Below are 27,276 nucleotides of genomic sequence, written 5' to 3' on the forward strand. Positions count from 1 at the left end.
TGAAGGGAAAGGAGTTTGTAAGCCACTCTGAGACACCTTTGGGTAGTGAAGGGTGGGGTATAAATCCAATCTCTTCTTCTTCTTCTTCTAATAGGAATCATTGAGACTTGGTGGGATGATTCTCATGACTGGGATGTGATAGTGGATGGGTATGAGTTATTCAAGAAAAACAGGAAGTGTAGAAGAGGAGGTGGAGCGGTGCTGTATGTGAAGAGAGGGCTAGAATGTCAGGAAGTTCTGAAGAATGTGGTTGACAGTCCATGGAAAGTATATGTGTGGAAATAAGGGGAGGTAGGACAAAGGGTATTGTTGTTGAAGTCTACTATAGACTGCCTGACCAGGGACAGGAAATGGATGCTGCCCTCCTTGAACAGATTGGTAGAGTATCCAGACATCAGAACTTTATAATTATGGGAGACTTCAACTTCCCTGATGTATGCCGGGAGACAGGCTCAACAAAGCTACAAGAATCACGCAACTTCCTGATCTGTCTGGCCAACAACTTTCTTTTTCAAATGGTGGAGGAAGCTACAAGGGGCTCGCCCATACTAGACTTAATATTAACCAACAGGGAAGAATCGGTAAACGGGGTGAAGGTGGTGGGGACCTTAGGGGGAAATGACCATGTCCTCCTTGAATTCCAGTTGCTGGGGGGGAGGGTCAAGGAGGTTTGTAGCCAGACTCATAGGTTAGATTTTCGTAGGGTGAACTTCAACGAACTCAGAGGCTTGATGGGAGTCATTCCATGGGGGAGGGTACTGGAACGGAAAGGAGCGAGTGAAGGGTGGGCTTTTCTCAAACATGAGCTTTTGCGAGCTCAAGCCCTCAGTATTCCAGCAAGACAGAAACATGGTAAGGGCTCCAAGAAACCGATGTGGATGAACCAAGAGCTTCAGAATAAGCTAAGGGAGAAAAAGGAAATGTTCAGGAAATGGAGGGAAGGTCAGACCTCTAAAGAAGAGTATATGAAAGTTACTAGGTACTACAGATCAGCCATCAGGGAAACCAAAGCTCAGTATGAGTTGGGTCTGACCAGGGGGGCTCGCTACAATAAGAAAAACTTCTACAGGTATGTCAGAAGCAAACGCAGGGTAAAAGAGGGAATTGGACCGCTTTTGCGAGTAGAAGGAGAAACTCTGGTGGAGGACAGCGAAAAAGCAGACAGGCTTAATTACTTTTTTGCCTCTGTTTTCTCCCAGAAGAACTCGATCCCATCTAGAGATGGTAGAGGACAGGGGTGGTCAAACTGCAGTTCGGGAGCCGCATGCAGCTCTTTCACACAGTCTAATGTTAATAAAAAGCAAATCTGCATATTTTTCAATAAAAACGTGTAATATTTGTTCATGTCTTGTGGCTCTCAAACATCTGACGTTAAGCAAGTTAGGCCACCCCTGGTATAGGACATAACAGGACACCTGAGTGTCCTGTTGACATTGACAGGGAGGTTGTGGAGAGGCACCTGGTTGCACTAGATGAAAACAGATCCCCTGGGCCTGATGGTGTGCACCCAAGAGTGCTCAAAGAACTGTCTGATGAACTTGCAGAGCCTCTGTCCATCATCGTCAAGCTTACTGGATCGTGGGAACTCTGTTGATGTGATTTACCTGGATTTCAGTAAAGCTTTTGATAAGGTTACCCATGACATTCTGATGGGCAAACTGGAAGTCTGTCGACTGGACTATAGGATAGTTTGGTGAATAGGGAACTGGTTTGAGGACTGCACCCAAAGAATGGTGGTCAGTGGCATTTCATCAGATTGGAGGGAGGTGTCCAGTGGGGTGCCGCAGGGCTTGGTTTTGGGCCCGGTACTTTATCAATGATCTGGATAAAGGGGTAGCAGGGCTACTCATTAAACTTGCTGATGATACCAAATTGGGAGGGGTAGCAAACTCCCAAGAAGATAGAGCTAAAATTCTTCAAGACCTAAATACTCTGGAGTAGTGGGCAGTTGTGAACAGGATGCAATTCAATAAAGATAAATGCACAGTATTACATCCGGGCCACAAAAATGTCAAGCACAAATACTGGATGGAGGATCCGTTTCTAGGGAGAAGTGTATGCGAAAGAGATCTTGGGGTAAGAGTGGACTCTAAACTAAATATGAGCAATCAGTGTGATGCAAAAAAGGCAAATCCAGTCTTGGGTTGTATTAAAAGGGCCATAGGATCGAAATCGCAGGAGGTCATAGCCCCTCTGTATATTGCCTTGGTCAGGCCGCACCTGGAGTCCTGTGTGCAGTTCTGGAGGCCTCACTTCACAAAGGATGTGGGCCAAATTGAGAGGGTGCAGAAGAGAGCGACGAGGATGATCGGGGTGTGTGTGTCTGGAGACGGAGCCCTACGAGGAAAGGCTGAGGGCCCTGGGGATGTTTAGTTTGGAGGAAAGGCGATTGAGGGGGGACATGATTGCTCTCTTTAATTATTTGAAAGGCTGTCATTTGAAGGAGGGCAAGGAGTTGTTCCAATTGGCAGCAGAGGATAGGACCCGAAGCAACGGGTTTAAATTACGCGCAGAAAGGTATCAGCTGGATATTAGGAAAAACTTTTTCACGGTCAGAGTGGTTCAAAGGTGGAGTCAGCTGCCTGGGGAGGTGGTCAGCTCCCCTTCACTGGCAGCTTTCAAGAAGAGGCTGGACGAATATTTGTCAGAGATGCTCTAGGCTGCTCCTGCATTGGGCTCAGGGGGTTGGCCTAGGTGGTCTGTATAAGCCCCTTCCAACTCTCTAGGATTCTATGATTCTACTAGATGGACCATTCATCTGATCCAGCAGGGCTCTTCTTATGTTCTCTAATATGTCAGCCAGGAGCTTCTGTTGCCACTCTGCATTGCTGTCACAGCAAAGGAAAATGAAGCAAAAGACCTGAACAGTGTGCCTCTTCTCCTCTTGTAACTTCAGGGCTCTTAAAATGGAGACTGTCAGTAATCAGATTTCTCTTTTGTTCAGCATAGCCACTTGGGAAGGTTCACTTCCTTCTGCTGATGGTTGTTCCTTGAACATTAGCCGCCACCCCCACCCCCCTTCTGCTTTTCTGTTTCTTGCTGTGTAGGTGCCTTCTGTGTTGCAGTTCGTGAAAATTCCACTCTTCCTTTTATTTTATCACAGTCTCAAAAGGAGTTCTGTTATTTAGAGGTTCTGTGGCTTTCTATTAGTGTGGTGGGCACTCTGTAAGTCTGTATCTTCTGGAGTTTGGATCTGAAATGCCAATCTGGTATAGTGGTTAAGTGCACGGACTGTAACCTGGGAGAACTGAGTTTGATTCCCCATTCCTCCATTTGCAGCTGCTGGATGACCTTGGGCAAGCCATAGTTCTGTCAGAGCTGTTCTTGAAAGAGCAATTCTTGAAAGAGCTCTCTCCGCCCCACCTACCTCACAGGGTGTCTGTTGTGGGGAGGGGAAGGGAAAGGAGTTTGTAAGCCATTCTGAGACTCTGAGTGAAGGAGGGGGGTATAGATCCAATCTCTTCTTCCTCTTTTCTTCTTTAATAAACAAATACCCTCAGTGGCTTTTGCTAGGCAACCATAACAGTTTGGATCAGCAAGGCTGTTTGGAAATCCTACAGCAGGACAGGTCAGCAAGCTGAGAGGGGCTTTCTTATGGATAAACATCTGTCCCTTTGTTTACCCTCGCAGAGCCTCTGACTGGAAGTTGGATCAGCCGGACTGGACTGGAAGACTCCGCATTACCTCTAAGGGCAAAATTGCCTACATAAAACTTGAGGACAAAGTTTCAGGTGAGGCCCTGCAGGATGGCATTCTGTAGCAAGAGTAGGCACAGTTGCCCAGATCAGGGGGTGCAGCCAAATGTACTGGGACTCTTCCAGTCACTCCAGTAGTAAAAGCTTTGCTGGCAGAACTTATATTTCCAGTTCGTCATGCTTTTGTGTGTGTTTGGCTGTAACCCTACCCTTCCTGTTGTTGTACCAGGATTCCCACTTGATGGTGATATCTTCGATTACTTCTGCCATTAAACACTAACTGGCAACTGTGTGTGTATGTTGTCAAGTAATATGACGTCACAGGTAGGGATGTATTTGTGCTGTGCTCAGTTCTGGTCTTTGGAAGAGCAGACGGCATTACGCCTAGTGCAGAATGACATGAAATAATAATGGATCAAGGATAAGTAGTTCTGCCTTTCCATCTTTGCAGCAAGTGCTGAATCTTTTAATGTTAAGTGGCTTGAGCGCATCGCTGCCGTGGAGAATGTATTTGGCTCTCATCCAGAGAGGAAGGAAACGGAAACAGGAATGGTGTTTAGCCTTGTATAAACTAATACTTTTGAAAGTGACAGTTTATCATCCATGGCTGCAGAGAATGCTGGTAAGTGTGTTCAGCAGAGAAATCTTTGTATGAAAGGTACTCATGAAAATGAAGACATTTGTGTGGAAAGTGTTGCAACAGCCATATCTCAGAAGATCTGCTTCTGATAGTACATGAGCATGTGGCATATTCATATGCATTTATGTGCAAGTAATCAAATAAAACATGTGTTGCAGTATGGTTAAGTGTAATACTCTAACTCTGGTATGGAGTCTTAAGTTAGGTTCCCTTTGTCTTTTGGGGGAGAATATTCGCGCATACTTGAACGCCACAACCAGAAGTATATCATGGAATTGTCGCTGAAATGGATGTGCGTTCCTCCCCTGTTCAGCCTCCCTCCCCTGCCTTTGCTGCCTTTTTCAGTGTTAGTGTACAGCAGTTCAGGTTGCCCCAGTTAGAGGCATGGTCACGGTGGGTTTGCCGGTCTCCTGGCACATCCCTTGTGGCGGGTTCCCTTAAAATTCTGTTCTGATTCAAAGCTTGGTTCTGGCTCAAATGCGGCCTGCTTGTGAGTTAAACAGAGTTCAAAACTGCCTTGTTGAGAAAGAACAGGGTGACCTTGTACAGCTGAGGTAACAGCAGCTGCAGAAGGGAGTGTGACGCCTGGTACTGGCTTTCCAATTAGCCACATTCCTTTCAATTAGGCCCATGATTTGCACTTGTGGGAAAGAGGTCAAACCTAGCTGCAGATTGGCTTTGTTCCTTCCTCCCAGGTCAGGCCACCATTTATGGCACCTTTTCAGCCATTGGTCTCACACTTTGACTATGTGTCATCACTAAGAGACCTTATTGGTTCATAGGCCTGGGACCACAAAGGTCCCTATACCCATAAAGTCATGAGATTCTAGGCTATAGCTTGATGGTGGCTACTCATGACTCATCTACAAGAACTCGTGGGCATCGGGTTAGAACAGATAAAAGGAAGTCCTTCTTCACCCAAAGAGTGATGAACACATGGAATTCACTGCCACAGGAAGTGGTGGCGGCTACAAGCATGGACGGCTTCAAGAGGGAACTGGATAAACATATGAAGCAGAGGTCCATCAGTGGCTATTAGCTCTCAGTCTGGGGCAAGTGATGCTCTGTGTTTTTGGTGCTGGGGGGGGGCACAGTGGGAGGGCTTCTAGTGTCCTGGCCCCACTGGTGGACCTCCTGATGGCACCTGGTCTTTTTGGCCACTGTGTGACAGAGTGTTGGCCTGATCCAACATTGGCTTCTTTTATGTTCTTATGTTCTTGCTCATTTTCGGCCTTCTTGGATAACTGCTTGCATGGGCCATTGCTTGCATGGGCCATCACTCTGGTGACTTGGGAGTAGAGCCGCTTTGGATCATTCGAACTTCCATCTGAGAATGGGTAATGTCTTGTAACTTGGAAGGAATATATTACACTTTTATTTAGCCTTTAAATCCCTAGTTTTGTTGTTTTATCCTCACAGTCTTTTGTTCCTGTTTATTCTTGCACCTTAATAAAAATATTTTTTGATTTACTTTTGTGATTATTTGCTTTCACAGTCCTCAATCTAAATCCAGAGCCTAGACTAGCTGACCACCTAACAGTGTAACTTGGTTTTTTTTGGTGAGAAACTCCTTCTGTGAACCTACCTCACAGGGTGGGCTTTCTGATTTAGACCCAGGAGGGTTAGAAGCTTTGCCCTTTGGTTTCTGACTGTTGGGTTAGTTATAGTGTCACGTCCTGAAGAAACTCACTCCCAACAACATTCTCTTGCCAGTGATGTGTTTATTGAGAGATAAAGAGATTTCAAGCATAGACGAATCTGTGTCAGAGCTGGCTCCCTTGGCACCAGTTCTCCAGTTACACATGATTCAAACGCACACACACACCCCGGGGACCAGGCCAATCACACCCATACATCCAGCCTGCCAAAACTATTGTGCTTCGTTAACCCTCCCCCAGCACCTGCAAGCCTACAGTTACACTATCTAGCAGTGTCTGGTACTCAAGGTCAAGCACGCATACTTCCCACAACAGGGAGGCCCCGCATAGACTCAGTTACAAGCCAGTGCAACTCTCAGCAGAGGAGCTCCACGCACGCCCTCCCCCCCCAATTCCCAGGTGGAATGAAACAAGGCAGTGACATGAAATAGACAGTGAACAAACATATGGCAAATGAGGGCCAAGTTTGACACAAAGGGCCTGGTGGCAGACTACCGGACTGGTGTGTGATTTTGTGTTGCAGCCCTGTAACAAAAGGCATTTGTCCCTTTCTCTCTGTGGTAACATGTTCCTTGTTACGTGGCAAGGGTTCTCCACAGCAGTTGATGTTGTTGCTGTGGCCTAGGCCCTAGGGGAAACACACTGCATGATGCTAGGCCCTGTGGCAAGTTGTGTGTGTGAGTTGGTGCTCGTGCACTCCCACCCACTGAAGAGATGGGAATGTCTCTTAAAGAGAAAGCAGCTGGGGAATGGGTAACATCTCTCCTGCCTCTAGTTTTGCTCACAAGTGGGACCTTTTCTGCAAGGGAGGTGTTCCGCAGCATTTGATGCAGAAGAATAACCTGCAGTTTGTAGTAGAGCTCTTTGCCAGAGAGGTACGCAGCAAGTGCTGTAGTTTCCTTTTGCTGTTGGCTTGACAATAGTACTTTTCCTGATTTTTATTTTGAATGCTACATTTGCAATATTTATCCTTGTGAGCTAAGGTTTAGCAATGCAAGTTAGCATCATTGGTTTAATAATTTATATTCAGTACAACTATTTTGATATATTGTGAAACTATGGGAAAATGTTGTAAAACAGCCTTGTTGGTCCACACACAACCCAGAAAAAGAAACAGAATAATGTAAAACCTTTTATTGATGCCAAACCAAATGACACGAAGGACTTTTTCATGTCATACTGGCCGCAATGAAAGGTATTGTGTGTTTTTGTGAAATTGTGCTGCTCTCTTCCTGTTACGAAATGTGGTGCTGGTTGTTGTTTCTGCACGGCAGCCGTGCGCGGCGTCTGCCCGCTCTCTCTGTGGGGATGTTGAGGTCTCTTGAGGCTTTCTTCTGTCTCCTCAGGGGAGCTTTTTGCTCAGGCTCCAATGGATCAGTATCCGGGCATCGCTGTGGAGACCGTGACAGATTCCAGCCGGTACTTTGTCATCCGGATTCAGGATGGGAATGGTGAGCGGGCAGAATGCAGCGAAATGGAGCGGGGTGGCTATCTCGTCAGAAGGATGTGGCTGACTAGAGGTGGTTGGGAGCAGGACTAGGGAAGACGGCACACATTCCCAGTAGTGCAAATGCTTCACTAGCCGACACACCCAGGAACAATCACTGGGCGTAGGCGCAGGGCTCTTCAGTGTCATTTTGCATTGGGACTGAACTCAACCACAGTAAAAGCCTTAGTTGCCACTGCATAGCGGTGTGGTGCTGAAGAGATGCCAAAAGTTTTAGAATAATATAGTGTTTAACTGTTGCAAGTAGCGCAGCTTGCCACAGGCCACAAAAATGCAATCTTTAACCAGCCATCTTTCTCCCACCATTGTCAGAAAGGTTCTGCTGTCATGGAAGAGATAAGGTGTAGGTTTAAAGACTAGAAGATTAAACATTTGGAATGAAAAGGCTGTAAACTAAGGCAAGATAGATGGCTTCCTCTTGAATGCATAGCATTGTGCATGGATGCAGATGCTGGCAGTGTTTTTCTATAGCCCTTATACCAGATGTTTTCCCGAGCTTGGTCATGGGGTAAGCTGTTAAAGTCTTTGTCACCACCAGTACTTCTATTGAATGGCTGTTCTACTGAAATTTTCAGGGCGCAATGCATTCATCGGCATAGGCTTCGGAGACCGGGGTGATGCCTTTGACTTCAATGTTTCACTGCAGGATCATTTCAAGTAAGTTTCCCTCTCCGGTTCTATACTTGCCTGAGATATTTTCTCCATTTACTCAATATGCAAGTGCTTTCTGTGAAATCAGACCACTGATCCCTCTGGCTCAGTATGTTCTAACCCTACTCTGATTTTGAGCACCTCTTGAAGTATGCTCTCTTTGTGATGTGTGTGTATCTTTAAGTAGGTGGCTTTCCATTCTATGGTGATGTATTTAACCCGATAGCCCAACAGAACAAAACTATGCACAGATAGAGAAAGAGCTTTTGGCTGTAGTGTATGCAATTCAAAAGTTTTATCAATACATCACCAAAGTTGTTAATGTGCAGACTGATTATAAGCCGCTGGAGGCAATTTTTAAGAAATCAATTGGTTCTGCCCCTGCTCGGCTATAGCGCATGCTCTTACAATTACAGTGGTACCAGCTTAATGTGCAGCATACTCCAGGTAAGCACGTGTATTTAGCTGATACTTTATCAAGAGCTGCGGTGGATCTTCGTACAAGTGATGAGAAACAGGTATGGGAAGAAAATGTCATACACGAAGTGGAGATGTTAGAGGCCTGTCCTGAAGGGCTAGAGGCTATACAGGAAGCCACGAAATGAGATGAACATCTTCATTTGGTAATAAATTGTTTAAAGTCAGGGTGGCCACAATATTATAAAGATGTCCCTGCATCTATAAAATCTTTTTGGGCCATCAAGGATGCACTACGTATTGAAGATGGCATTGTGTATGTGGGTGAGAGACTGTTTATTCCTGTGTCCTTGAGACAAGGTGTGTTATCTCAGCTTCATGAATCACACCAGGGCATTCAGAGAACAAAGGCTCAGGCGAAAGGGCTAATGTATTGGCCGGGTATGTGTGCTGACAATGAAAGGATGGTTAGGAGTTTTTCTGTGTGTGCTAGATTTGCGGTTGAAAATCAAAAGGAGCCACTTATACCCCACGAAATCCCAGATTTGCCATGGTAAAAAAGTAGGTATAGACATTTTTGACTACCAGTCCTTTCCTGTAGTGGATTACTATTCAAAATACCCAGAGGTAGTGGCACTGCCAGATAAAACTGCTGGCACAGTGATTCTTAGACTTAAGAATACATTTGCACGCCATGGAATTCCAAGGAAGGTAGTAAGTGACAACATGCCCTTTTGCAAGTAAAGAGTTTAGATAATTTGCCCAGGAGTGGGCATTTGAACAATGTTTATGCAGTCCCGGATATCCTAGATCGAATGGGATGGTAGAAAAAAATTGTTTTTTTCTGGATTCGGACATATCGAACCCGAATTTTTTTGGGACATCCGAAAAAACTCAAATACCAATACCAGTATTGTATAGATATCCAAATATTTTCAGATATCCAAAAAAATTTGGGTCCATTATATCCTATGGGGCCATTGTACTCAATGGCAAAAATCTTCTAACAAGTTTTCAGGGGGCTGGGGGGGAGGGGGTTTGTGGTAGAGGCACCAAATTTGGACTGTAGCTGCTGGAGCATCTCCTCCAAAAGACCTCCAACGTTTTGGAAAGATTGGACCAGGGGGTCCAATTCCAGTGGTATCCAAAGAGGGTGCTCCCAATTCTCCATTTTTCCTATGGGGATGGAAAAAAGGCAGGCAGCAGACAGTGTCTCCCCAAGAATCTGTTAGTGAGGTGTGGTGGTGGTGTGAGGGGGCATGTTTGCCAGGCCAGCAGTGCCCCCCAGAACCAGTGTCACTGTGCCAGTCAGTGCCCAAACCCAATGGAACTCCGTTCAAATCAGAGAATCTCTGCAGCATAAACTGAGGGGGCATGTTTGCAAGGCTAGCAGCAGCAGAACTTGTACAATGTGCCCCCCAGAACCCGTGCCAGTGTGCCACTGCCAAACCCAACAGAACTCAGGTCAAACCGGAGAATCTCTGCAGCATAAACTGAGGGAGCATGTTTTCCAGGCCAGCAGCAGAACCTGTGCAATGTGGCCCCCAGAACCTTTGCCACTGTGCCAGACAGTGCCAAGCCCAACAGAGCTCAGGTCAAACCGGAGATTCTCTGCATCATAAACTGAGGGGGCAAAACCTGTGCAAGTTAGTAATCACCACAACAAGAAGCCCTGCTCACTAATGCCTCAGAAAGTGAGAGGGAGGGGGTAGTGTCTTCTCTGTCCACTGATCCTCCTCTTGCAGCAGTACACCAACTCCACCCATCACTGCCCGCCTCTGTGGAGGAGGCTTAGCCTAGGTGCGGCAGCGGCCCTTCGTCACAGGCTCTCCCTCCCTTTCCCACCTCACACCTGCAAAAGAAAATTATTTTTCAATAAACAACATTCATTTACATTCATTATTTATGGTGCTCCTGTGGGTTCTGCTGGTTTCTGGCATCTACCCTACTCTACCGTGTTCAAATGGAGAACAATTTTTGTGATGCTGTTTCAATTTCAGCATGCAGTTTTGTTTTGGGGTGGCTGGCAGTGTAACTTAGGTGCATACAGGCACCACCTTCAACATTACCCTGCACTGCACGGCTACCAGGGTTCTGTAGAGGTATTTCTGCTGCAGGTGGGATGGATGGAAGTGGGGAGATTGGTGGGGCATTTCTGTGCCAATCAAAATGGCCCTGGCTGCTACTTCTCCCTAGCCTCTCTAGTTTTAATCATGGGAAGAGCGCTGTAACCCAACTTCCCAGCACAGGCCGAGAGGGGATTGCAGGCACAAGTATGCGTGCTCCCTTCAATCACCCTCAAAGTCTAGGACCGGGAAACCGAACAGTGGCAGGTTGACCTTCAGGAAGACCAACTGCTGAACTGACCAGGGGAGCGATGCGAGCAGACAATGTCGCCCTCATGGGGAAAAACGTGCTCACTCTGCACGCTTGTCGGAGGGTGTGAGAGGAGCTTCTGGGCCACCAACACCATCTATTTAACAATAATGTAATCGTTGCTAATTTCCCCCACAAACATAAATCAATCATAACTTAACCAAAATAGTCTAACATCATTAAACCTACATAATTAATTAAACACTCCTAATGTGACCCACTCTACTATTTTTAAGTTGCCTTAATTATTATTTTATTTTATCTCCCCCCCCCCTGTTTTATTTTTGCTGTACCCATTTTTCCCTTAACTACCTCTCTATCTAGTATGGGTAATCTCTCATTACTTCTCTAACAATTTCTAGCCCTTCTAACTTTATCTTTAAAGTCAATAGTCCTTTACAACAACACCAAAAGAAAAAAGATCAAAGATTTTAAAGCCGGTTCTTCCATATAAAGACCTGTCAGAAAACCATTAATTTCACCTCTTGCAAACACTTTCCTTTTCTTCTTTTGCATCTGTAGCTTGCTCTTTTGGTACAACATTTTTACATGCCTTCTATCCTTATGCGTGTGGTAAATTACTCCTTATCTCTCCCCTTTGGTTTTCAAAAATTCCAGTTCCCAAGTTTTACTGTCTCTTTTAGACTTCCATGATCCCTGCTTTGTTCCTTTTTCCTTCCGTCTTATTTTCCTTTTGTATTTCAGTCTTTGCACTTTTTTTGAACAACTGAAACCTTATAAAAAGTCTTTTTATTTGTTTCTTTCTCACTATTTTCAAAGGTGAAGGTTGAGTCTCTTTACCGACCATCTCTTGGAAATAATCCGGACTATCCACCACATTCTGTATACACTCCTGCTTTTGATAATCGTCCGGGTTTTCCACCTCACTCTGAGTTGGTTGTTTAAACTTTTCTTTATCCTCAGTTTTTACTTGAAGGCTATCAGAAGAAATGGCTAAAAAATTGTTATTTGCAAAGCAAAATTTCTTTGAGAATGCAAACAAACCAACAAGATGGCTCATCTATAAGATTAGGAAACAAAAAGAAAAATCATTTATAAAAGCCTTGAATATAGGAGATGGATCAGAAACAAGCAGAATATAGGAAATGAAAGCCTTAGTAGAAAACGTTTATAAAGAGCTATACAGAAAAGCTGATACAAATATTGAATAGATAAAAGAATATTTAAATATGCATCAACCAAAGAAATTCACAGAAAAACAAAGGGACTCCCTTAATCAACCAATCACAATGATGGAGGTGGTAGAGGCCTTAAAAAGACAAAATAAAGGCAAAGCACCAGGCCCAGATGGACTTCCAATAGAATTTTATCTTACATTTGAAGAACAATTACATTTTAAAGATGTCTGCAACAACATATTGGTTAATGGAGAAACTCCAGAATCATGGAAAGAAGCTATAATTTCACTAATTCACAAACAAGATTCGGATGAAAGAAATAAAAAATTATAGACCAATCTCTTTATTAAATGTGGATTACAAAATATTTGCCTCAATATTAGCTGAAAGACTTAATTTTTTAAAATCAAACATAATACATAAAGACCAAGCTGGTTTTTTTGCCAAAAAGACAAATTAAGAACAATTTAAGATGTATTTTGGACTTAATAGAATATTACGAAGCACACCCGGAAAAGCCATTGGCTTTGATATTTTAAGATGCATAAAAGGCCTTTGATAATGTGACCTGGAACTTCATGTTGAAAGCTTTAAAAGAGGCGATTGCCGGCGCTAACTTTGTGAAGATGATCCAGGCAATTTACACCAAACAAAAGGCGGTTGTGATGATTATTGGGGAACAGACACAACATATTGAAATCCAAAAAGAGACTAGACAGGTATGCCCGCTTTCTCCTCTGTTGTTTATTTTTGCTTTGGAGATACTTAATGATTCAATAAGAGGACAAGAAGAGATCAAGGGCCTGAAATTTAAAGGAGAAGAATACTAACTCCTGGCATTTGCTGTTGATCTAGTATTTATACTGGAGAATCCATTGGACTCAATTCATATTTGGAAACAAGAACTTGGAGACTATGGACTTGTAGCTGGCTTGAGAATAAATATTAATAAAACTAAGATATTGACTATTGTTTTTATTAGGCATTTATGCCCTTGTTAGCCACCCTGAGCCTTCAGGGAGGCCGGGATACAAATCTAAAGAATGAATGAATGAATAAATAAATAAATAAAAAATATGGAAGAGGAACGGGCAACTCAATTACAAGAAATTTCAAGCTTTCAATTACAGAAGAAAATAAAATATTTAGGAATTATAATGACAAATAAATGCAGTTCATTACAAGAGAATAATTACAAAGAATTGCTGAGGAAGACAAAACAGGATTTAGAGAAATGGAAAGATCTACAGATATCTTTGATGGGACATATTGCAACAATTAGAATGAATGTACTTCCAAACAATTCCCATCTTGCAAAATCAATTTTTTAAGGAATTAGAGCAAGCAATATCAAAATTTATTTGGCAAGGTAAGAGACCCAGAATAAGGCTGAAAGCTCTACAAGACTTAAAAGAAAGGGGCTTTGGTCTACCTAATTGGAATCTCTACTATAGAGCAGCGGCATTAATGTGGATTAAAGATTGGGTCACATTGGAAGACAAGAGAATACTGAAATTGGAAGGCCATGACCTCATGTTAGGTTGGCATGCCTTTTTATGGTATGGAAAGGCAAGTACACATAAATATTTTAAGCAACACTGGATACGGGCATCCCTAATGAAAGTCTGGGAAAATATACATAACCGGTTCTATACAAAAAACTCAAAACTGATTGTCCCACTAGAAGCTATTACACTTCCAAATGCTTCCAGCTATTACACTTCCAGGAAAAAACACAGAGAAGATACCTGGATATACTAGACTCGGATGACCGTCTGAAATTACTTGAGGATCTACAGTGGTGGCAAAGAGCGCAAATAGAATCTAGATTTACCAAAGATAAGAAAATTGGATTCTATAAAAACTTGTTAGAGATTGAAAAGGTTATTATATCCACGGACCTAAACCTTATACGAAGACTTTATGTACTTTTACTTGATGATTTATTGTTGGATGAGATAGTGAAAGGGAATATGATTCAATGGGTGCAGAATATTGGGCATAATATTAACTTGGAGCAGTGGGACCAAATATGGAAGAAAAATATTAAGATCACTAAATACATACATGTGAACATTTCAATAAAAATCTGCCATTCGAGACAGTTTTAAAAAAAATTCTGGTGGTCAGGTCAGCCATATCAAGATAAGAGGCCATCCTACAAGCTAGGCAGAGTTGGAAGAAAGCCTTTTTTGCAACCGCTTTAACTTGCTTCTCCAGTAATTGTGTTCAATCCGGCATAACCCCAAGACTTTTAACTGAGTCAACAAGGGTCAGTTGAACCCCATCAAAAAGTGGGGAGGACGCAGTGTCCTCCAAGACCCCCACCTTCCCAGCCAGCGTGATCTTTGCCTTTTCAGGGTTTAATTTCAGTTTGTTCACTTTTAACACAACAGCCGGGTAGCTATTTAGGACCAGCACCACATCACTGGGAGACTTGGATAAGGATATATACATTGAGATATCACAAACAAGCCACAATTCTTTTGTGAGTGAGCTTGAAGTCTCTCAGGCTTGCATGCTCCCTCACTAATAATGTCTGGTTTGGGAAGTTTTTTGGTAGAAGCACAACTTAATGTGACATCTGAATCCAGACATTTCAACAATTTGGGATTGGTTTGTACACCACCAACTAGGATTAAAATGTGTCTTAGAGTCCTGGTTTGCAGACAAGAAATCATTTTTGAAGCACTTGGACTTGGATGTCAAAACATCCTATGATTCGATCAGACTTCCCAAGTCTTGAGGCCCAGCCCTGAGGGAAGGGGGGAAGAGTGTCTGAGCCTTGGGGGGGGGGGGGGTCTCATCCACAGCAAGAGCAGCTGCAGAGGGTCTGTGGAAGAATGCAGGTCTGGGCATCTGCTTGTCTCGAGGATTTCTTGGGGAGCCTCATGCAGCAGCTCTGCTTATTCCAGAGCTTTTGAGCTTGAGGGGAATATCCATCAGGGCATTGTTCTTTTTTTTTTCCGGAGGGGGGCAGGTTAGAGATTAAGAAGAAGAAGAAGAAGAGATTGGATTTATACCCCATGGCCCTTCACTACCCAAAGGTGTCTCAGAGCGGCTGACAAACTCCTTTCCCTTCCCCTCCCCACAACAGACACCCTGTGGGGTAGGTGGGGCTGAGAGAGCTCTTGACAGAAACTGCTCTTTTTCAAGAACAGCTCATATCAGAACTACGGCTTGCCCAAGGCCATCCAGCCAGATGCAAGTGGCGGAGTGGGGAATCAGACCCGGTTCTCCCCGATTAGAGTCCGCGCACCTAACCATGACCCCAAACTGGCTCCACTACATCACTGGCTTCTGCTGTTGGCTTTCAGGTGTCTAATTCTTCAAGAATGCCAGCTTTAAAGAAACTGGACCCTGCCTTGGTTTGAATGTAGCATGAAGCCTTGGCTTGCATTAACTGTAGCTACTTTGTGAAACCACAGTTCGTCTTGCAGTTGGCACACTCTTTGCCTCACCTTCCCTACAGAGAGGCAGGTGCTATGCCAGCCACCACTGCCGTGCCTGACTAAGGAAAATCCTCTGGAAGTCCCCCTCCCCTTTACGATGGGCCCGTGGCTCTGTAGGAGTGGGGGATTCCTCTTCAGAATCTTTGGCACCCTTTAGCCCTGAGCTGGGCAGCCCAGGCAAGCCTGCTTTCCTCAAGGTCTCGGGAGCGAAGCGGGGCCGACCCTGGCAAGTATTTGGATGGGAGACCAGGGCCAGGAGGCGGAGGCAGGCTATCATGCCACTTCCCCAGTAGGAGTCGCCAGAGGTCTCCATGACTTCCAGGCACAGGCACACACCTGCGCATGCACACACAGAAATGCAACCCTCCCCAAACAACAACAAAAATACCCCTGGCACTCTTGGCGTGGCACTTATACAGCTGGCCGGGCCGCACAGGTTTGGCCAGGGAGGCGAACAAGAGGGGAAGAAAGGTGAGAGGGTTCTCTCTTCGGGCTGCTCCTGCCAGGTGCTTCTGTCACGGGGGAGAGGCAAAGGGAAACAAAGGCAAGGCTAAGCCAAGATCCCACCTTCGTATGCCGTGTGAAGCCATAGTTAAGACTGACAGTGGTTAATACAGCAGCTTCATGTCTCAGTTTCACATCCTGGTTTGCTGAACCCTAATTAACCATAATTAATGGAGTGTCTTGCATTCTGGCTCTGTAACCTTAGTTCAGTGGAATCACGGCCTGGTGTTACTTTTGAGTGGAGACTGTATTGTATCTCCAGGAGGAGCTCATTATATGCATTGGAAACCCCTGTGCCTGACCCAGGGGTGGAAGCATTTGACCCTCTGTGTAACGGGTGCGGTGCACAACGTGCTGCATTGCTTGTGGTCCCTACCTGGCTGCCGGTCTTGAGACAGTATCTTTGCTGTGTTGCGCAAGAGCTTTTCTGGAGCTCAAAGTTCAGTTCCAGCTTTTGCTCTTAGACTTGAATCTCTTCTGCTCCAGTTGTAACTGTGACAGAATAATAGTGTTTCAATAACATCACCTATGCCTCCCGGGCCAGGTGCTCTCTTTGGGTCTGTTGCTGACCTACCCAGCTTTTGTGAGTCAAAACACCACCTGAAGGATATCAGTAACTGCATATAGGTCATTTTTCAGTGCATGGCACTTATGAATCAGAAGCTGCCTATAGTTCTCAGGACGCTTGGGAGGAGCTCTAAACAGCAGTGAGGAGGACTCCAAGCTGTGCTGTTCGCAGAAGGTTGTGTGACTTGAACGTGCGTGTCAGATGCATCCGCTCCTACAGTTCAGTATTGACATGGGATTTGTTGGAAGCTCTTTGTCACCTAGACTATACTGTTTTTTGTAGATTTCCTGGGTATGTTGGAGTTAAAGGAGATGAAGTAGCTGACAGAGTGGCAGCCCAATTTGCCATTATGAACCTGGGTAACTGCTGGGCCAAACCAAAGAAAGGCTTGCTATCCTCAGTGTTCAGGATACTCAGCAGCCGTGTTCCCTCTAAGCTGAGTTAGTGTGAGCTAGCTCACAGTATTTTTAGCCTCCGGCTCACACGTTTGTCTTAGCTCAGGAAGGAGGGCTCCAGAGCAAACTAATTTATGAAGTAGCCAAATCGCTCGCTCACAGCTTTAATGCCAGTAAAAGAAGAAGAGATTGGATTTATACCCCATGGCCCTTCACTACCCAAAGGAGTCTCAGAGCGGCTGACAAACTCCTTTCCCTTCCCCTCCCCACAACAGACACCCCCTGTGAGGTAGGCGGGGCTGAGAGAGCTCTTGACAGAGACTGCTCTTTTTCAAGAACAGCTCTTATCAGAACTATGGCTTGGCCAAGGCCATCCAGCCAGGTGCAAGTGGAGGAGGAGTGGGGAATCAAACCCGGTTTTCCCAGGTTAGAGTCCGTGCACTCAACCACTACACCAAACTGGCTCTCGTAGTAGCTCACAAAGTAGAATTTTTGCTCACAGGACTCCACAGCTTAGAGGGAGCAGTGCAGCAGTGCAGAATTCTGCCACCTTTTTTTTAAATAGAGGGGCTCATCCAGTACCAATTTCTTGTTCAATTGCAATGTCATCGGCTCATAGAGCAACTGGACAAACAGTTGAATCCATGCATTGGATTCCATAGTTGCCTCCTTCAGCTCATCCTCCATGTGTGTGTGTGTGTGTGGGGGGATTCAAAAAGTACCAGGAAACGATGGACAAGTGCTCCCTATAAGGGCAGCCATCCGGGCACCAGCAGCCTCCTCCTCCTCCTCCTCCTCTGTGAAACTCTGCAGGCACAATGCCTGGGCCTCCTCCCAGGCAGCCTTCGGGAGACAGGGCTCCACCCACCTCTGTTGTTCCATCAGTGAGATGTGCACTCAGGATGCGCAACTCACCATCTCTTAGCAGGATACTCTTCCAGCAAAGGGTTGACAAAACATTGGACTTACCATGAGGATTTCTCGATGGTGGTTGGCAGGTATCTGACCTGCCTGGATGAACTCGCTGTTTTTTCTTGGGACACAAAAGGGTTGCATGCTGGCTTCCTGGGGGCTTAGCAAGCCGTAGCTTTTCCCTGGGGAAGTCCTCTACCCTGTCTTTGTACTCTTGCACTTCCTTATAGTTGGACACCATTCTTTGTCACATTAATCTTATTGTTTTGGACGAGCTCTCTCTGCATTACGGCTTGAGGGGGTGGTGGCAGCGATGGGCTTCTCCCACCAGAATGGGAAATGGAATCTGAATAGTTTGCATAGCCTTGCCTGTGGAGTGAATGGAAGGAGCAACCCCTTTACCAAGATCCTGTCCATTCACCACTGAGGGGAGCAACCTTGGTACTGAGTTCAGCCTAACCTACCTGATGAGATAAAACAAGGCAGCCTCAAGTCAGCTTCCTCTGTGCTTCTTGGAAGACGGGCAGAATGCAAAACTGAGTGGTGTACTCAGAAGGGATGGGCTTTCTCGTCTCCAGTATCATGGAAAGGGAGCCAGAATATCAGAGGACTTGCCAGGAGATCCTTGTTGAGCTTTTTCTTGTATCCTTCGTGCCTTTTGCAGTTAGTCTTCCTGCTGCCTTGTTCCTGTGCTAGTGTGTTTCTTTGCCGCTCTCTCCATAATCTAGGTGGGTGAAACAAGAGACCGAAATCTCCAAGGAGTCCCAGGAAACTGACAGCCGTCCGAAGCTGGACCTCGGTTTTAAGGAAGGACAGACCATTAAATTGAATATCGGGGTGAGAGTCCAATTGTTCTCGGTCCCTGACTGGCAGTCTGTGGAGAGGCTCATTTTGAGAGTCAGGGGGATTCCCCCCCCCCTTCTATTTGAGGAGGATTCCCCTTGATGCTTGATGTTTCTCTTTGCAGAACATGCCAACGAGGAAAGGCGGGGCAGCCAAGCCACGTCCAGCTGGACCAGGAGGGCCAAGCCTGCTCCCACCGCCTCCGGGGGGCAAAGCAGCCCCCCCTTCTGTCCCACCTCCTCCCCTGGCGGCCATTTCCAACCACGTCACCCCACCCCCGGTGCAGAAATCCAGCCATGCGGGCCACGCAGGTAATCACCAGGGGCCGGGCCGGAGGGCTGTGGCAGGGCTGGGCTGGGCTTTTGGCTGTCTGGTGCTTTTTGCTTCACTGTCAGCTGCCTCGACGCGTCTTTTCTGAGGAGACAAGGCGGGCTATAAATATTTTGTGTAACTGTAATACAAAAAAGACGGGACAAAACCAAGTCCTGTAAGCATAAATAGCCGAGACGATCGGAGCCGGGGCCAAGAGTGGGGTGAGCCTTGTTCTCAGGTTCTCCTGACGCCGTCAAGTGGACTCTGTGGCCCTGCTGGGCAGGAGTCACCCACCTTTTTGCGCTTGGGGGCATCTTTGGCATTCTGACACAATGTGGTGGCGGGCACAGCCACAAAATAGCTGCTTGCAGGGGGTGGAGTCAGGCCCAGAAAGGCCGCCGTGGCTTCCCTTGGGTCACACCCTGAAGATCCTTTTGTTGTGCTGGCAGCTGCTGTCAGAGTGACATTTTAAAAAATCTGTGCAGCCAATCAAATTTCCCATGTCCTTGCTGGGCCAAAGCCCCCCCCCTTCTAAAGCACTGGGCAGGTGCCAGGGAAGGTGCCGGTGGGCCCCACGGTGCCCGTAGGGACCCCAGTGAGGAGGACTCCTGCCGCAGGGAGCTTCAGCTTGACCTAGATTCCTGCTTCCTGTGCGAATGGCGCCTGCTAAACGTTTGCCACCACGTTCCAGGTAAAGCAGCCCTGAGATTTGGGACTGGCTCTGGTGTGGAGAAAGAGGCTGTTCTCAGTGTCCTGAGGGAGATGCAGAGATGTGTCTGAAAGCGCCTGCCGAAGCTCAGCCAGTCGGGAGCGCGCTCTCTGGGTGTGCCCCTGGGTGCAGCGCTCTTCCAACCAAGGTGCCTGGTGAGAGGAAGTCTCACATTGCCCCTATCCCTCCTCTCAACTTGGACTGCCTGGATCCGGTGGAATTGTGGCAGCCCCTCCGAATGCCTTTCTCCTCACCGGCAGCCCAGTGGTGGAGGCTGCTGGGCCCGGCATGGGTTTGGCCCTTTGCCAGCGCTTTGAGTCCTTCTCTGAGAGCTGCGCAGAAAGCTCCGCTCCTGGCTCAGTGCCAGTTCGGTGTCGTGGTTAAGTGCGCGGACTCTAATCTGGGAGAGCCGGGTTTGATTCCCCACTCCTCCCCTTGCACCTGGCTGGATGGCCTTGGGCAAGCCGTAGTTCTGTCATGAGGTGTCCTTGAAAAAGAGCCGTTTCTGTCAAGAGCTCTCTCAGCCCCACCTGCCTCACAAGGTGTCTGTTGGGGGGAGGGGAAGGGAAAGGGGTTTGTAAGCCACTCTGAGACACCTTTGGGTAGTGAAGGGCGGGATATAAATCCAATCTCTTCTTCTTCTTCAGTGCTGGCAAAGGGTTAGGCTCCTGGGTGCACAAAGACAGTGAGTGAAAAGTTGCTGGACGCTGGGAATTTACTCCACGTTTCTATTAAAAGTATGCAGGGCAGTTTAGGAATAAAAATATATAAAAGCAAAGTAAAAAGACACAAAGTCATGAATGGACTAGGGGAGCCCAAACCACAGTCAATCTGAAAATGGCAATAAATGAATGGGTACTGTGGCGGGGAATGGTTTCTCCTCCTCAGCTGTCACCTTGTCAATCTCTGGGAGGCCAAAAGGCAAGGAGCTAACTGGGCCTGGTGAGGAGGGAATTCCGGAGTCTGCGGGCCACAGCCAAGAAGGCCCCGCTGCATGTTCCCTGCCTTCCGCTTGTGCAAGGGCAGCTCTCAAGGCCCAGGCAGGCTCATGTGGGTGGAACGGGGGCCTCAAGTGCCTGGTCGCACAAATGGCTGCATCCCTACTTTCTGGGAAAGGCTGCTAAAGGTGAATCCGCCTCAGCTGGTCAAATTCGCCCATGTCTGTTTCTGCCACCGGCAGATCTGAAACCAGAAGTTCTCCCAGATACTGAACTGGGTCCTTCAGCAAGACAGTGCACCCATTCGGGTTGGTTGAAAACCTCATTGTGGTTCATATTTCTGTCTGATCAACAATACATCCATCCTTGTCCTTCAGCCTTCTCCGCCTCCAGGCACCGGTCAGGGGCTTCTACTGTCTGTCTAGAGCAGGGGTGTCAAACATGCGGCCCGGGGGCCAGATCTGTCGTCGTGGTGGGGAGAGATCAGGAAGTGCCTGTGGAGATGGTGGCAGAGAAGGCACAGGTGTGGAAAGGCTAAGCAAACCCCCTTATTCCTACAAATGCCTCCCCTTTGCGCAGCCCTCCTCTTCCCACAGTAGGTGGGGAACCTGTTTTGTCGCAGAGCTTCCAGCTCCACCCCCAGCCAGTTTCCCTGGCCTGTGAATGGTCTTAGCGGCACTGGCTGAAGCATCAGGGTTGAAACTAAGCAGGTGCTGAAGACCCATCTCAGCTGCCGTGAGCTCTGTGGAAGGAAGCATTGGGTGGAGAGAAGGACATAACAAAGCGGACCTGTGCCTCTGTTCCTTGCAGATATCTTGCTTGACTTGGATTTGCCTCCTCCCATCCCAACGGCGCCTGCCCCTGCCGCAGTTCCGGCCACCACAGATCTCTGGGGAGACTTCAGTGCTGCATCCAGGTAGCCAGCTCTGAGAAGGGTGGGGGGGTGGGCCCATCAGCAGAAGATCCCCTGGGGACCCTGGAGCATAGATGGCACATCAATCCCGAAACATATTTTAAAAATTAAAGGAGAGAAATCTGCTGCTTACCCCAGGCCCCCCCCCCTTTCAGTGTTGGGATTCCCAGCAGACTCCAGACGGAAGGTCTTAAGCGGGGAGTAGACAGACCCTAAGATTTATGGATCCAGGGTCATAGAGGAATGTCAATTTCTGTGCAGGCACACTGCACCGGCATCAGAGACTGCCCCCGTCTCCCGCTGATGCTCTTCTTTCCTTTCTTCCAGTAGCGTTCCCAGCCAGTCTCCCCAGTCATCCAGCTGGGTGCAGTTCTGAAGGACTGTGAAGTTTTTAAGTGGGAGTGGACTGGCGACCCAGGCGCACGGTGGCTCCGTAGGTGACGGGAGTGAACGGCTGTCATTGGGTCTTCAGTGAAAAAGTGGTTTTGGACAGTCCTGCTTTTGTTAACATTTCCATTTGCATTTCACACTGAACCTGGGGAAACCTGTGGGGAGGGGGAGCTCTAGCCATCTGCCCTGCAGCTTCAGGCTGTGCTGTGAGGCAGGGGAGAATCCTGAGCAGGGCCGGCTCCCTTTCTGTCTTCCAGGCCTCCCACAAGAGTAGCCCTATTAGCCAGAGCAGATTGGCTGTCGCTGAGGAGTACAGAACACCTTGGACCCCCCCCTCCCCCGGACACTAGTGTCTAAAAACAAGGTAGAAATGAAAGTTCAGGGAACAATCTTGTACAAGTGGTGATACCTTTTCTCCCTGGGGCAGATGGCTTTCTCGGAATATCTTCACATGACTAACTAGCTCAGGCTTTCCCCCCACCAACATTTTCTCCTTTTAGTCCTGTGGTAGGAGAAGGGTATAGTTCCTGGCTTGGATTGCCTTTGCCCTTGTGTGCATCCACCAATTCCCTGATTCTGTGACTTCCTCCTGAAAACTGAACATACTTTGGAGAAGTGGACCCGAGTAAGTAGTGTTAACATGTAAGACATTTTCCTGCTTTCATCCCTGCGGATAGTGACAGCAGGGCCCACCTGCATGTCAGACAGAACCATCATGCTGCTTTCCCTGACATGGGGGGGGGGGAGACCTTGTACCCGGACAAGAATGCTTAGATTCGTACTGCCCTAAGCAATATTAGTGGATCACAGAATAATTTTTCATAATTTTCTTTCTCACACCACACTCTGCAAAGGTCTTTAACTTCCATTACCTTCATAGTTTCTGAATCCTTTCCCCCCACCAAGTGTTCAGGTGGCTGTGAAGGTATGAATTTGCACCCCTTCCTTGTACTCTGAAGGCTGGAAATGGTTGCAAAAAGAACTCGCTTTGCTGGATGTTCTCACAAACAAACCCATTTTTATCGCTGAGCTCTAGATTTGTACGCTATACAGTGTTTGTTTTCTGTCATGCTACTAAGCAGTAATTATTAACCTATCATATCAGCTGGATCCCCTGTGATCCATGGCTCGGTACTTTCTGAAAGGGGGATAGCTGATTTTGGAACACTTGCAAAATCTGCTGACAATTTAGCCCTTCTGCATGCTATTGATGCCAGAGCCGCAGAGGGGAACTTGGCCCCACTAGTCAGGGAGGAAAGTAGATGTTCTGTGAAGTTATGGGCTCACCTCTAATATCTGCCTATTCTGTCTGTGGAAAACAGGGACCAGTTTCTGCTTTCCAAGGAAGTTGATGCTTTAAATGCCCAGCTGTTCATCACCTTCCTCCACCCCACCTGTATTCCTTGGCTTATCTGCTGCTACAACTATCTGTACCCTTCTATCATCTTTGTTTCACTGTTGGTTGTAAAGGGTTTCCTATCCTCCTCAGGCTCTCTGCCTGGTGATAGCAGGCAAGCCAGGGTGACTAGACTGGGATCTGCCTGAATCTTCTATGTTGGTTGGTAGCAGGTCCTGTCATTTCAGTAGCTTTGTGTCCCAACCCCAAGAGATCTGATAATGTCCCTACAAAATCAACCAGGAGCCTCTCCTTCTGTGTTCTGTTTTTTAAGCTAGAATTAAGAAGATAATATATTATGTATTGGCAGATACTGAAAAAGTAATATTTCATCTATATGTATATAAAGCATAAGATGTACTTGTTCAATAATGGCAATTAAAAATCAATGATATAAAACTGGAAAATCCTGTTTGTGCCGTGTAATGAATCTTGATGCTTATTTATTGACTTCATTTACCGTTGATCTTTCTCACTGAGAGTCAAGGTGGATTACAAAGTAACCCAATTCAATTAGGGAGTAAAAGGCATCCAGTAAACAATGAAATAGGACTAGGACTACGGCATCAGAAAATAAGAAGTCGGGACCTGCAAAAAACTTGCAGAGAGGGGCATTTTGTTTTCTCCCCTCCCTCCTCCTCCTCCTCTTTCTCCATCCTGCTACCCCTTTTCTTACCCTTCCCCCCCTTGCCTGTCACTCTCCCTGCCACCCTGCCCCATCCCCTCGCATTTTCTCTCTCTCTCTCTCCCCCCATAGCCACTGGGCAGCTCACCCAGAGTAGCTCCAGGAGAACCGGCAGAGTCTTCTTGCCCACCCACAGCCAGTTTGGTGTAGTGGTTAAGCGCGCGGACTCTTAATCTGGGAGAACCGGGTTTGATTCCCCACTCATTCACTTGCACCTGCTGATGTGACCTTGGGTCGGTCACAAGCTCTGGCACAGCTGTTCCTGAAAGAGCAGTTTGTGTCACAGTTCTCTCAGCCCCACCCACCTCACAGGGTGTCTGTTGTGGGGAGGGGGAGGGGGAGGGAAAGGAGTTTGTAAGCTGCTCTGAGACTCCAAGTGAAGGGTGGGGTATAAATCCAATCTCCTCTTCTTCTTCTCTGCAGCCAGCAGTTGTCCCTGCCAGGCCTCCAATGTTAGGCCCAGCCTGCTGCGTAGCTGACACTTTTCCTCAGGTATTTTTATTTTAGGGGGAATTAAAAAAAACCCACTGTTGTTGTTTTTAAGTCAAATTTTTCTGCAAACCTAAAGGGTCTACTGAGTTTGCATAAATATCTGCTTAGCATCCACATGGCCCCAATCTGTGGATTTAGCTATCCGTAGGGTGGCTGATAGTATATAGATGCAAAGAGAGAACAGTCTAAGGCAAGGTACACCATAAACCAAGTAGCAAGTGGATTACAAAGGTAGAAGACAACTCAGCAAAATTGTGGGAGCCTTCCTGACCCCCTCAGGCAGGTTATTCCAGAAGGTGGGAGCTGCCTCATGCCCAGGTATGAGCAGTTGTTGGATTTATTTATTTATTTATTTCACCCATTCCCAGAAGGCTGAACTCGGATGAGCAAAGCTGTCCTAACAGAGCATAGCAGGAGAGGCGGGCCTGCAGGTGTGTGGGTCCAAGGCCACTAAGGGCACTGTGGATGAGAACCAGTTTATGGAACTGAACCAAGCAACGGATCAGTATCCAAGGCAGTGACTGCACAGTGAGGGTGATGTGCATGGATAGCAACTGAGCCATGGTGTTCTGGGTCAACTGGAGTTCCTGAGCTGACTTCAAGAGCTAGGGTTGCGGTGCTCATCTCCGTTTCAAAGCCGAAGAGTGCCTTACAGCAGTGTAATTTTGAGGTGACTGACTGTGGCATGGATCCATATGGCCAGATCAGTGGAGTCAAGGTAGGGGCCATCTTCTGGGCCAGATGAAGATAGAAGAAAGCAATTCTCTGCAGCTGCATTAACTTGCTTCTCCAGTAGTAATGCTAAGTCCAGTGTAACTCTTAGGCTGTTGACTGAGTCAGTGTGTGTCAGCTGGACCCCATCAAATGTGGGAAGTGCACCATCCCTGAAAACCTCAGCCTGATATCTGGTCCCACACTGGTGATAATTGATGTCCACCAGCAGCCCACTGAGTTGGGTACATACCAAATCATTTAAGCCAATCCCAAGCACTACTTCAGACACCTTGACAAGGTAGCCCACAGCATCAGAGGCTGCTGATAAATCCAATAAGGGTCCAGAGGGAGGCACGGCCTTTGTCTTCATGGAAACACAGATCACCAGCTAATGCCACGGTGCTTTCTCCACCCCGCAGCCCAGTGAAACCAGACTGAAAGAACAGACGTTATCATCATGATTTGTGCAGGGATCCCGCTCTCCCTCCCCCAGGTGCTGTAAGACAGCAAGTAGCCAAGCCAGCTCAGTTGCCGTGGGAATTATGGCTCCCAGGAATCCCACCTCTTTAATGGGATTTCTTTTCTCTTCCCAAGACTTTGGGATTTCAGGTATCTGCCACTTCTCAAGGATTTCCCCCCAGACTCCTAGATGCCACCCCTGAGCCACCTAGACAGGAATGTCCGTAGAATCATAAGAGTTGGAAGGGACCTCTAGGATCATCTAGTCCAACCCCCTGCACAATGCAGGAAATTCACAAATACCTCCCCCCCACACACCTGCAGTGACTGCTGTTCCACACCCGTAGCTTGTCACCTGCATCCAACATCTACCAAAACTTTATTACCCAATCCCACAATATTTTACCCTACTGATCTTCAAGGGTTTCACCTGGTGATAGTAAAACCTGTCCATTTTCTCCTGACAATAGCACCTGTTTTATCTCCAAAAATGGGTATGTTTCCTTCCCAGCCTGCAACATAAGGATTTCATGGCTGTGTTTGCACAGAAGTACATGTTTTAGGGCCAGCAGCCTCTCATTCACAACAGATGTGTCCTCCAGGAAGAGCCGGAGTTGTTCGGCAGCTGTCTTCTCTATCATCCTGGCCAGAAAGGGCCGATCGGAGAATGGGGGATAATTGGCCACTTCATTCTCCTCTAGTGATTTTTTAAAGTGATGGAAAGGTGCCCTGAGTCAGTGATTGATTGATTTATAAATGTGATCCTTACAAGTTCTCATCAACCAAGTTAGACAAGGATTCAGAGAACAAGGGATGGCCTCTACAAACCCAAAGAACCTGTTGACATCTGCATAGAAACTGGATTAAAATTATCCATAAAATGGGCCAGTATACTGGACACTTCTAGTGTCTCAGCTATATTACAGCCAGCATCCAAATTGGAATGCATTTTAGACTTTACAGTGTGGCTTTCCCACTAAAACTTGAAGTGGATTCCACAGTGCAAGTTGATACAATCAACATGAGGATTGACTTTGAAAAAAACAACAGATATTTTATTTACTACAGCAGCAAGAATGCTATATGCCAAATACTGGAAGGCACAAGATGTACCAAAAAAGCAGGAAATGTATACAAAACTGATGGAAACAGCGGAAAGTGATAAATTGACTTTGTTGATAAGAGGATCCACAAACTATGCTTTCCAGAACACATGAAGGCGCTTCTATAATTGGTATAATAGTGCAAATGATTGTAACCTAAAAATGTAATCCCTAGGGCAAAGTATAGGTTAGAACATTGAGATAGCAGGTACGGATGTTGGTTTCAAGATACAAAAATGTGAGCTCATAGAAAATAATGATACGTGATATTGTATTAGATAGAGAATATCTAAGAGGCAATTATTGGAAACATAAGCATTTGATACCCCGTTTGTGTTATATGTGTGTATGTTCGGCTTGTCTGTTATGAAAAAAACAAATAAAATTCTACCCTTTGAGGGCAGATTT

At 46.6% G+C, this 27,276-nt stretch overlaps 1 protein-coding gene across 1 annotated transcript in view; it reads left to right on the forward strand.

Annotated features, from left to right (window-relative positions):
- NECAP1 (NECAP endocytosis associated 1) overlaps positions 1 to 22,777 on the forward strand; it is a 37,548-nt gene extending 14,771 nt beyond the window's left edge. Inside the window, exons 2-8 of the mRNA XM_015418925.1 lie at positions 3,631 to 3,731; positions 7,340 to 7,444; positions 8,076 to 8,157; positions 18,643 to 18,751; positions 18,882 to 19,068; positions 21,527 to 21,632; positions 21,957 to 22,777. Of these exons, the coding sequence (XP_015274411.1) occupies positions 3,631 to 3,731; positions 7,340 to 7,444; positions 8,076 to 8,157; positions 18,643 to 18,751; positions 18,882 to 19,068; positions 21,527 to 21,632; positions 21,957 to 22,005 (739 nt within the window). The 3' untranslated portion in view covers positions 22,006 to 22,777. The remainder of the gene's footprint in view (positions 1 to 3,630; positions 3,732 to 7,339; positions 7,445 to 8,075; positions 8,158 to 18,642; positions 18,752 to 18,881; positions 19,069 to 21,526; positions 21,633 to 21,956) is intronic.
- The last annotated feature ends 4,499 nt before the right edge of the window (positions 22,778 to 27,276 follow it).

Source organism: Gekko japonicus, unplaced genomic scaffold, assembly GCF_001447785.1.
Source record: "Gekko japonicus isolate JY-2015 unplaced genomic scaffold, Gekko_japonicus_V1.1 scaffold2269, whole genome shotgun sequence".
NCBI classification, from domain to species: Eukaryota; Metazoa; Chordata; class Lepidosauria; order Squamata; family Gekkonidae; genus Gekko; species Gekko japonicus.